Source organism: Cyprinus carpio, chromosome B2 (assembly GCF_018340385.1).
Source record: "Cyprinus carpio isolate SPL01 chromosome B2, ASM1834038v1, whole genome shotgun sequence".
Taxonomy (NCBI): Eukaryota; Metazoa; Chordata; class Actinopteri; order Cypriniformes; family Cyprinidae; genus Cyprinus; species Cyprinus carpio.
This window is the reverse complement of record NC_056598.1, coordinates 31,977,746-31,990,245: the sequence shown is the minus strand read 5'-3', so window position 1 is coordinate 31,990,245 and position 12,500 is coordinate 31,977,746. Positions and strand designations below refer to the sequence as shown.

General features: G+C 33.5%; 1 protein-coding gene and 1 pseudogene across 1 annotated transcript in view; both read left to right on the top strand.

The window, feature by feature from the left end:
• Positions 1-5,870, top strand: part of LOC109082904 — a 5,889-nt gene extending 19 nt beyond the window's left edge. The window contains exons 1-7 of the mRNA XM_019097744.2: positions 1-72; positions 1,168-1,263; positions 1,437-1,576; positions 2,110-2,383; positions 2,572-2,753; positions 3,996-4,054; positions 5,480-5,870. The exon at positions 1-72 is cut by the window's left edge and continues 19 nt beyond it. Coding sequence (XP_018953289.1) covers positions 18-72; positions 1,168-1,263; positions 1,437-1,576; positions 2,110-2,383; positions 2,572-2,753; positions 3,996-4,054; positions 5,480-5,630 — 957 coding nt within the window. The 5' untranslated portion in view covers positions 1-17 and the 3' untranslated portion in view covers positions 5,631-5,870. The remainder of the gene's footprint in view (positions 73-1,167; positions 1,264-1,436; positions 1,577-2,109; positions 2,384-2,571; positions 2,754-3,995; positions 4,055-5,479) is intronic.
• A 1,657-nt stretch (positions 5,871-7,527) lies between these two features.
• LOC122136290 lies at positions 7,528-11,468 on the top strand (annotated as a pseudogene).
• The last annotated feature ends 1,032 nt before the right edge of the window (positions 11,469-12,500 follow it).

Sequence of the window (12,500 nt, the reverse complement as noted above, 5' to 3'; positions counted from 1 at the left end):
TGTGAGGGAACATTACTATGGATTTCATGCCGCTGCTGGTGTTTCTTCTACTCTGCGCCATCCATCAGACCTGTGAGTGTTTTTATCTTTTTATTACATATATTATTATACAAGAACATCCTAATTCAATGGAGCATGTGACTACAATATAATTTGTTTGTGAATGTAATATATGTGAATGTAGTCTGTCTTGTGATTGATACAATATGATGCTTTGGAAATACAAATACAGTTAAAATGACACTTTTGGTGATCAGATACTGCATGGAGAGACCAGGTTTTTGCACATTTGTAGTACCTTTTTAGATATAAATATAAAAATAATTCACCATCATGGTATGTTATTTGTACAATGGTATAACAACACAGTACCATCACACTACCATGGTATTGCCTAAGTTATTGATGACAGATGAGGTAACGTGTTTTTATGCACTGCATTTTCATTTTAAATTTTATTTTTGTAAAGTTTTATTAGTATTTTGAATTAGTTTTTATTTTTATATGTTTATATAAAATATGTGTTAGTAATTTTGTGGATTTCTCATAATTGTTATTGTTTTTTGTTTTTTGTTTTTTTTTTAATATGTCTATGTAGTTTTTATTCATTTTTATTTCAGTACTACAGGTTTAATTAAATGAAAATTATATTTTGAAATTGTCTTCATATTTACAATTGTAATTTTATTTTACCTTAAGATTTTGTCATTTTCATTATGTTTTGTTTATATGGATTTTTATCCATTTTATTAATTTCAGTTTTAGTTATTGCTTATATTTTGCCTTAAATGCATGTTATTTTATTTTTGCTTATAGCTTGTAGTTATATATTGCCCTGATAACTAGCTGAAATAAAATAAGTATATACAATAATAATAATAAAGATTTTAAATTAATTAATTTATTTATATATTAAATATATATATTATATATTTATTTTTTTTTAAAATTTTTTTTTTTTTTTTTTCCCAGTAAACATATATTTTATTTCAAATAACTACATTTTTATGGTTTTAATTTTAGTTAATTATAACTTTGGTCACATGCAGTCTTGATATTTACTAGAATAATTTCATTCTTTGCAAACGATTGCTTTCTCTCAGTATCTTTCAGTTACCATGAGAATATTTAACTAATATGACTCGTTTGTGTATTTGTGTCATCTAGTCACAGCTGTTTTAGGTAAAAACACAGAATCCAGAAACCTGTTCACAGCGAGAGCCTGCTGCAGACGCCAAAGTCACATCATCTACATAGGCAAAGGTTTCATTTAGTTATTTGACTTAAATAAAAACACTTTAAACACTTTAAATGCAGAATGAAATGCAATTGGAATAGTCTTTATCATTATGTTGTCAAATCCTGATGTTTGAGTAGTTGCTTTTATGACTGTATCTGTCTCTTAATTTCATATCCTTAATTTTTTTTTGTAACAGATATTTCTGGCAGTCCTGTGAATGTTGATGTGGGCATGTGCAGAGCGCATTGTGACCAATCAACGCGTTCTGCAACACTGGAGGCGGGGCTAAGAGCCTCCAAATATTCCTCAATGCTTGAATTCCTGAGACACAAAAAGGTAACGCAATTCTACAACTGTCCACAAGACGGCGACATTTCTCAAAAGGAATACAAGCATGCAAAATATGAAGTGTTACTGTTTTAGATTCAAATAAATACAAATTTAATAAATATACACATTCACATCCATTCTTTTCATGCTTTTTTTTAATGTAGAGAGAAAGTGTGAAGAGTGAAGTGATTTAACATTAATAAATGATCATTTAATTAAATAATATTAATATTAATGTTATAAATTAGTTGTCAATACATAAAATACACATCATATATTTATATAAATCATATATTAATATTTATATTTTTGAAAATATTAATATTTTATATTTTATTGAATATATTTTAAATAAAAATAAATCATTAATAAAAAACTTCAGACTTTATATATTTAGATATTCACATGTAAATTAAACATTATATATTTATACAAAATAAAGACTTTTTTTTAAGTCAAATCAGTATTTTTATTTTACTTTAAGTATATACAATAAAGGGTTTTTCATACATCTTATTTTTTGACCATGACCATTACAGATGAGGCGTCTGGATCCATCCTCAGGAGCTGCAGACTCCATCAGCGGTTCCCCGTCCTGCGGACTGAGCTCCACCTGCGAGCCGGCCGGGGTGCGCGTGGACCGCGTGATGCTGTATGAAGGTCTGCGGGAGGTCGAGATCATCGAGGACTGTCACTGCGAAGCCAAAATGAGTCAGTGTGTCCGAGCGCCATCACTGAAAACATACTACTCTGAGACTCCGTACGAGACCGTCATAGACGCAGGCAAATGTGTCGGATCGAAAGGGGCACCAGGTAAGAAAAACAAAGTAAAAGTCTCTCTATAATCAGTGTGCATTAGAGTATACCCCTAAAAGTCAATCCTACTGGTCGCAGGAAAGAAGAGTAGTGGCTTAAGTAGCAAATAACCCTAAATTTGTGCACTAATAAATGCATCTAATAAATCTTCTAATGATGACACTAATCATCTGTTTTACCTACAGAGGGATTTTCATGCGTGCCGACTAAGTTTGATTCCACCCTCGTTGAAACTCCAAACAAAGTGGAGTTGATCCAAACAGTGGCCCAGTGCAAACTAATGGAGGGATGTTACCGAATCCCGTATGTAGAGTATCACTACGAAATCACGTACAACGATGATGGAGTCAAAGTAGATAGTCTGAGGGTGAGCAAACCAGCAAACAATTGCATGAATTGACTTTCAACTGTGTGACTTTCAGCTAAATCAAAATAAACTTGTGCACAATTTCCAGGGTTTTCAATCAATTTCTAATAGTGTTTTTTTTTTTGTTTGTTTTTTTTTTTTTTTTTTTTTTTACTTTTTTAACACTATTCTAAACAATATATTTCATCTCTGTCTGATTTGGTTGCTTCAGCCATCAAATGTAAATCTCTCTCACTGGTTGTATCTAAAAATTTGCGTAATGTAATAATGCTTGTTGATGTAATAAATGAAAGTGGCCTTTTAGACATTAGATATAAATGAAATGTATGATATAATTATATACTACAGTGGTCAGCGGGCTAGTTAAAAGCCCAGATTGGAGGTTTTGAAAGGTAAATAAGGCCAAACTAATAGCTAGCCTTTACTGGAATGAAACTCAATCATCTGATGCTGAAGCAAAGGATCTCACGCCAGGAAATGCTGCTAGTCAGAAAGGAAATGAGTCATGTTTTCTCCATTTGTTAGATTTAAAGATCAGCATCCTGATCCATTTCCCCCTTCCAATCATTTCCAGTTCACATTTCCATGACTGGTTAGCACTGAACTCACGTGTGAATATGCATGGAGCATGGAGATGTTGCACACTAAACAACTGCTTAGTGCTTGAAAAACCCTTAGCACAGCTTACTAACAGAGTGCATGCATGCATACAATGCATGTCCTAAATTGTCTAGATTGCAACATTATTCATGAGGCAAAATGGCATGAAAAAGTGACAAAATGTCCCAAATACTTAAAATGCATGAATTCTTTATATTTTAAGTTCTATATTTATGTGATATGTTTCATTATATTAGATTCTAGGCCTATTGAGTGTAGTGCAGCTTTAAAGTATTTGACATGGATGTTTTTGTAGTGTTTTATTTTTTAGACTTTTACAAAAAAAAAAGGGTAAAATGCCACTGAAAATCAGTTCCAAATTCATATTACGTATTAATTCAATCTTATAACAGATCCTAAGCCATTTAATCATGTAAAAGTTTAACGCTGATCTCGTGTGTTTATTGAACACATCCGTGTCAGATGTTCTCTGTCTGTCGCCGCACTCTCAAAAGGTGTGAGGAGGCCACAAATGGTCCCTGCAGGTGCCAAATCAAAGCACTTAGCATGTTAAAAGGCGTCCTGCATTAACAGCAGGTGGTGAACTGATGGCTCTCTCTTGTGTTGCTAATGTTCTTACAGGAAATAGATGTTGGCAGATGTTTGGGAAGCTGCACCTCAGGGAGCCGCTGTCTTCTCAGGTACACGCCGCACATCTGACTTTACACACAGCTACGCAAACACACGATCGCACACACACACACTCTTTATAGTGTGCACTAAAACACAGCACCGTTTGCTTTGACATTTCGGTCAGTCTTTAATCCAAGGCAGAAATACAACAGTTTTGTTTTAGTTAATTATATATGTTATTTCCATTGTTTTCTAAGGTATCATCAAAATGGTTACACATTTTTTAATTTAAAACTCATTTATTTTCTCTTACTTTTGCACACCAAGCATTCATTTGATGAAATATATTGTAAAATGTAATTTATTCCTGTGAGCCAAAGCTGAATTTTCAGCATCATTACATGCTGCTCAGTCAATATTGGTGCTAAATTATTAATAATGGTTCTCATTATTATCAGTGTGTTGTTGCTATATATTTTTTCTGGAAACTGTGAATAGAAAATTGAAAATGAAATGAAAGTCTTTTTCAGCATTATAAATGTCTTCACTGACACTTTTCATCAATTAAATTTTTTCTTGCTGAACAAAGTTGGTTTTTAAAATATCTTACTTATTGGTATTGAATAACGGTTTCCACAAAGATATGTTTTCAATGTTGATAATAATCAGATTTTTTTTTTTTTTATTTTTTTTTTTTTGAGCAGCAAATCAGTATATTAGAATGATTTCTGAAGATCATGTGACACTGAAGACTGGAGTAATGATGCTGAAAATTCAGCTTTGATCACATGAATAAATTACATTTTAAAATATATTCACATGGGAAACTCTTATTTTAAATCATAATAATTTTTCAAATTATTACTGTTTTCACTGTATTTTTTATTATTATTATTAAATATAAGCAGGCTATAGGTGAGCATCTTAATTATTTCAATAACAACATACCTATAGTATCAAAAAAATTTATAAATGTAAAGAGGATTTATATAGTAGTCAACATTTGTAGTGGATCAAAACCTTTCATCAAAGTTGTCCAAAAACCAAAACAATAACCGTTCTTGTCTTGGAACAACTTTGATGAACTTTTTTGATCCGCTTCAAATGTTGACTACTGTATTAAGCTTGTAGATTTTTATGTTGTAGTTGTTTCTGTCCTAAATAAAGGTTTAACTCAAAAACTGTATTGAGGTTTCTATTTACATTAACAAATGTAAGCAGCTTTTGTACATGTTAATGAATAAATGTAAAAATAGGCAGACAGACAAAAGGTTCTTGGCTTGGTCAGAAATAAGGCTGTGGCTCATTATAATGTGTGATATTGTTAAATACTTGGATGGACAGTCAGCATACTGGTACATTGTGACAACAAAAGAGAAAGTTTTAACAGATCTAGGTAATACATCTGTTTTATTAGTAAGATATCAAAAACCGTAACTGATGATTTGAGTGCATTTTATTGGATGTTGACTAACGCACTCGTGTTTCTGCAGGAGTGCGTCTGATCTCGGTGAATGTCTGCTGTGGGCTGAAGGACAGGGCAATGCTTGTGTTCCTCAAGACTATGAAAGCCACACTTTCCTCAGTCAACAAGGCCAAATCCGCACTGTTCTGGCCATTACTTCCTGTCTATGCCAGTCTTAAACACGGCGTCCTCTACTGGATGACTTCAAAAACTACAGTGGGAGCTTTTTGAAGTGCTCCTCATGGATCATTTGCATGGCTGTAATGTCAGGTTTGGGGATGCACATTAATTGTCAGAAGTGTAAAGGCATGATGCAATGATGCTGTTATGTAATATATGTAAATTATGTAAAAAGTATTCTGTAAATAAAATCTATGTCAGAAAGTGGAAAAACAGTCTTTCAATCCACCATTTTTGGATTACATGACAATCTGCACAGAGCAACTGAAGAAAGTTACATATGCAAATGTCTCAGTTTTAAATCATGTTACAAATCAACCAATAATTAAAGCGTTAGCAAGAAATGCTAATGACAATGAGGTGTCACACATGCAAAATAGCCTACGAAATACTGTAATCCCAAATAGTTCGGTATAAAGAGACAATTCAAAGTTATTCCAAACTGCATTAAAAAAGCAACCCAATTTGGACAATTTCTGGCCTTATTTGGAAATTATAACTATGAAGCATAAAATTCACAATTTATACACACAATAATAAACAAGTATACTAGGAACAACCTAAATACAAAACTTGTAATCCCAAATAAAAAATATATATAACATTAGACAAACTTGTGCATTAACATTTGAAATGCATTTAAAGAGATAATATAATGAGATAACAAGAGCTAATTTCTTTAAATTATATACAATTTACAATCTAAAACATTTTTTTCCGGAAATTAAATGTACAATTCACAATATAAAATTGTAAACAACATACAAGAAGCATCCTACAGTACAAAACTTGTAATCCCAAATAAAGAATTTTAAGAATAAATGTATAAACTTGTAAAAAAATTTTGCATCACAGACAGACAGACAGATAGATAGATGATAGACAGATAGACAGATAGACAGATAGATAGATAGATAGATAGATAGATAGATAGATAGATAGATAGTCCCTACATGGTCCAATTGCACAGTTCAAACGCTTTGTTGCAATTGTTTGTGATTTGTGACATATAAGTGAGTAAAAGGCAACATCCCAAACACAGACGGTACAGTATTTGCACCTAACAGTCTTTGAGGGTATAAAATGTAATGATGGATCAATTGGGGCCGCCTACTTTGATTTTAAAGCTTGGAACATCTCAACCAAATCAGTCAACATCTCTGAAACTAGAATAACTGATTGCAAAGATGCCATACAACATCAGTCTTTCTCGGCATTAATACTAGACTATAACAAAAGCTCATGCAATCCATTACGCCTATGCCATCCATTAGTATTAAGAAATCTCTGGATCAACACATTGTAATTAGTTCCCTAATGAAAACAATCAATTACAGATGAGAAATTAAAGCAGTCTAAAACACCCCGCGAAGTCTCTCGCACTTTCATTAACTATCTATCTATTGATTCACACTCGAGCCCGTTTATTCAGATTCATGTGTTCATTAACATACGAGGCGCGCGGGATTGTAAATCCAGCAATGACTTCAGTGCGCTCGGACTCAAACCTCTGTTTGAGCAGGTGTGTTTGCCATTAACATGAAAACACAGGGCACATGCTGGAACCTTCTCACGGTGTTTGCCGAAATAATTATTGTTCCTGTATCACATTATCCTCCTTTGTCTCAATTAATGGATCCGTTTTGAGGGAAGTCAACCCCCCGCGGTGAGCAAACTTCGTGCCAAATCCACTTCAGCGCCGCTTTAACACACAAAATGTAATTCAATTAAACATCTTAACTTTAATTTAACATTTTTATTTCTTAAATCGATATATTTAGGGTCTGTTCACAGCATAGCACGGTAGATACACACTAATTTCCTCTCAGGATCTCCCCGCAGGACCACCAGTCCAGTTCGCACCTTGTTAACACCGCCATTAGATTTTCTTTTCATTCGTTGATTGTTGATTTACATTTGCGACTAAATAGCAGCTCTTTACGGCTGTTGACCGAAGGCTTTACCAACATCATATAAAGCCCAGCCAATCTGGAGGTGCTTCATTCAGTCCAGCTCCAGCAACCAAAGCGCATCTCTCGAGGATCAGTGAACATGTTGCGCGCAGTGATCTGGATCTCCGTGATGGGACTCGCCCTCTGCAGACCGTCTGAGAATCACCTGGAAACCGAGTCTGGAGAAGTGCGCTCGGAGGCCATCAGGAGGCTGTTGGAGGTGTTTGGGATGGAGGATCCTCCTGCTGCTTTGGTTCGGGGACACAAACAGCCTCCTCAGTACATGCTGGACCTGTATAACACCATCGCAGATGTGGACGGGGTCACCAAAGACCCGACGCTCCTGGAGGGAAAACACCGTCCGAAGTTTCTTCGATAAACGTAAGATTCTGACTTCTTTATTGACTTCAAGTGGGACAGTGAACATAAATACAAATAGCCTGTTTAGAATGGAAAATGTTTGGCTGATTTTGTCTTCTTTTCGTAATAAATGTAGCCTAACTGTAAAAATACAGACTTAGGCATATTCTCTCTCTCAAAAAACAACAACAAAAAAAAAAAAAAAAAAAAAAAAAACATCAAAGCTTGATTTTAACCATTCATTTTCACTATGATTTAAATATTTGACGTGGTCTTAGTCGATATTGAAGATATCAAGATTACATTTTCACAGAATGTTCTTTACCTTGTGAAAAATGATTTTATGTAGAAAACAGTAAATCAACCAAAAATGACTTTAGCTGGGTTTCCACAGTGAGGGTCACAATTGTTTATTATTATTATTTTTTTTAAATAGGTTATTAAAGTTTTAGTTTTTTATGTATTTATTTATTTATTTATTTTGTGTGTGTGTTTTGTCCTTTTTATGATTTGTTTTATTTCAGTTTTAGCTTAAGTTATTTTTGTATATCATTTTAAACATGGAAATGAGAAATTATGCTTTGGAAACTATAGCTAAAACAAGATAAGTTTTGTTTTTATATTTTATTTCAAGTAAGGCTTATTAACATGTTTTATAGCTTAAGTTTTTCAGTTAGGCTAACTATAAACCTGCTTCATAAAGTGCATCACTGGTTTCCTTTATTAACCCCATCTCATCAGTTTAAAAATAATTTTAAGTAAAATAATATTTTTAGCGTTTGCAGTGTTTTCATCAAGATTCAATATGTGTATACAAACCTCATTTAAACAAGCCTGTTTTTAAATCCTGAGAAACTTGATGCTCAATATTTTGATAACTTTATTTTAAAGGAATTAAAATATATGAATGAAAAATAAAATGGAAATAAACCAATATGGAATTGCATATAGTTTATACTTAAAAACTGTAAGCTTAGTTGTATGTCTTAGTGTTCAGGATATCAGATATTTAAACAGAGGTCTGAGAAATCATGAGAAACATTCAATCAACTAAAAAAAAACAACAAATTAACAATAAATCAACATTTATATTTTATTTATGTTATAAATTATGGAATTGTTAGAACATACGAGGGTATAATCAAAAGTGTAATTGTGTAGTTTAGTGAAGCATATACTTAAATATTCAACAATGCTATACTAAATGTGATGTTTTGTGAAGGACCCATGTTCATCAGCTACTAATCTGAATATTGAGGTGGGGGATGGTGTAAAATATGCATAAAGTATGTGTGATTGTGTGTCAATTCTCACTTCTGAATTCTGTCTTTAGTGCACAGCGAACAAATCGAGTTTCTCTTCAACATGTCTACGGTAGCTAAGAGTGAGAAGATCCTCACGGCCGAGCTTCATCTGTTCAAGCTCAGACCACAAGCGTCGGCTCAACTTCAACAGACATCACTTCTGTCAGGTACAGTATTTACAGTCTGAAAAGAAAATATGATGCGCTTCTAAAAGAAGGTTCTTCAGGTTAATCATCGCAGTGATGTTTTTATGCAGGTCAGTGTCTATCAGGTTCTCGATAGCAGCAAGAAGAACGTCTCACAAGGGAAGAAGCTGCTCTCGTCCAGACTGGTGCCCATCCACTCCAGCGGCTGGGAGGTTTTCACCATCACTCAAGCTGTGAGTATGAATAAAATCACACTTTCTGAGAGGTTTTCTATGACTATGTAGAGTCTTTTCCTTCCAAACTTTGGGTTGTATTCGAGTTTAAAATGCTGCCTTAGAAGGGAGCTGATTAGGTTTTAGAAAAGACCCAAAGAGTTGCTTGTGCAAATTCTCCTCAATAATAAATATGTTTAATATCTCAAAGGTGCGCTCCTGGATGTCAGATGAGGGCAGTAATCTGGGGCTCCTGATCTCGGTCAGGACTTTAGCAGGTCTTCAGATGGACCTGAAAACCGTGCGTTTTGCATCGGGTCAAAACCACCATCACAGCAAACAGCCCATGCTGGTCCTCTTCACCGACGACGGCAGACGAGCAGCTTCTCTGGAGATCACGCCTAAAGGTAAGGCATATGTGTGTCTTTTTAACAGCTCAATTAGACTGATGTTTCTTTACAGTAATCTCAAATAAGCTCCACAAGTGATTTAAACAAATACATCTTGTCCTAAACTAAGAAGTTTGGGGATCTGTGGAAAAATTTAAAGGAAAAACTGTGGAAAAATGTAACAATAAAAAGACATTAAAAGAAAGTAGCTAAAAATACATAGATATAGGGTTAAATAATAATAAAATATATACAGTAAATAAATACAAAAACATTTATTTAATAAAATAGATCTAACTGTATAGTATTATATATACTATAGAGAGTAGAAAAATATTGTAATATAATAGACACAGGGATAATATAGTAGCTCAAATTAAAACTAAAACATTAAAAAAACATTTTTGATGCTTGAAATACTTTAAAGTAAAATACAAAAAGTGGAAAGGTTTGAAGAAAAATAAACAATAATAAATAATATAATGTTATAGTAAATCATGAAATACAGTGTTATAGTAAATAAAATTACACTAATAAAATAATTAAATAAAAAGTGCTTGAATAAAACATCAACTTAAAATAAAATAACTTCTATAACAAGAATACAGTACTATGGAGAGTTGAAAAAATGTAGTTATGTAATAGAAACACGCAAAAAATGGTTAAAATACTTAAAGTAAAATATATAAAAAAACTAACAAAAACTAACAAAAAATGAAAATAAAATCTTTAATAAACCTTTAACTAAAATTAAAATACAGACAGAAAATGAATTTAAAATGTTAATAAAAATATATTAGTATCTCATTGATACTTAAGTAACACTAAATCATTTTTAATAGTAACACATTTATAAATATATGATCGTTATTATTAAATAAAAAAAGTTATTTTTTCACAGTATACATATATATACATATATATTTTTTTTAGACTGGAAAATATATAGCTGACTTTTACATTTTAAGTTGAGCATCACTTGCACAAGGATGATCATATCTGGAGGTCCATGGCATCTAAAAGTTTTCTCTTTTTACTTCAGGTTCAGATGATTCTCCTGCTAGACCCCAGGCTCCCCGTTTCCCAGCCTCCCTCTCTCAGGTGCGGCTCGTCGCAGCGCTCGCTCCACAGACTATGATGAGGGCGGGGAGAAGATGCCGTGTCAGCGTCTGCCGCTCTATGTGGACTTCGAGGAGATCGGCTGGTCCGGCTGGATCGTGTCTCCCCGCGGATACAACGCTTACCACTGCAAAGGCTCCTGTCCGTTTCCTCTGGGCCAGAACATGAGGCCCACCAACCACGCCACGGTCCAGTCCATCATCAACGCCCTCAAACTGACCAAAGGCATCGAGACGCCCTGCTGCGTGCCTGACAAGCTCTTCAGCATTAACCTGCTGTACTTTGACGACGATGAGAACGTGGTTCTGAAGCAGTCTTTGATGACATGGTGGCCGGCAGCTGCGGCTGTCACTGACCAGCCTCATTCACAAATCTGGACTGGACTCTTGTGGCAGGATGAGACTGTAAAATATGAAAATAGAGATCAAATTTTAATATATGGAGAAGCTTGAGTTGGTCGCTTGTAGATTTGTATATTGCATGTTGTGAACTATTATATTTATAAAACTAAATAAATTCTTACACAAAAATGAGGGATAGAGTTGGTTTTTTTATTTCTGTGCTTGATGCCAGATAATTTTATACATAAAGCATAAAAAAGACATTTTTTTATTTTTTCCCCATTCCCCCCACCCTTTTATTTTTTTCTATCTTACACAAAAATGATGTAGAGCTGTGTTTTTTCTGTGGTTGTTGCCAGGTAATTTGTATTGCAAAAAAACAACTTTTTTTCTTTTCCCCGTTTTTCTTTACAAACTCTTTTTTTTCTATCTCTCTTTTTTTTCTTTTCAGCTTTTCCTTTTTAACCCCCTCCCCTTTTTTTGTATTTTACACAAATGATATACAGAGATGTTTTTTTTCTACTGTTTTTTTGACAGATAATTTATATATTGCAAAAAACAAACTCTTTCTTTCCCACTTTAGTTTTTTCTTTTCCCCTTTTCTTGTTTTCTTTTTCCCTATTTTCATGCTCTGTAACTATTCTTTTCTTTTGCCCTTTTTCTTCCCCTTTCTCTTTTCCATTTTCTTTTCTTCTTCCCCTTTTTCTTTCCTTTTTATCAATTCTGTTTAAATTTCCCCTTATACTTTTCCCATTTGTTTTTTATTTTCCCTCTTTTCTTCTATTTTTTTATTTTCTTCTATCCCCCTTTCCCTTTCATTCTCTATTGCTTTCCCCCTCTCTTTTTCCCTTTATCTTTCCTTTACCATTTTCTATCCCTTTTTCATTCAACTTTCCACCTTTTTCTTTTTTCCTTCTTCTTTATCCCCCTTTTCTTTTCACCTTCCCCTTATTTTTCCTTTCTTCCCTCATTTTTTCTCCCCCTTTCCTTTCATACCCCTTTTCTATTTTCTCTCCCGTTTTTTCCTCTTCTTAGTTCTTTTCCAT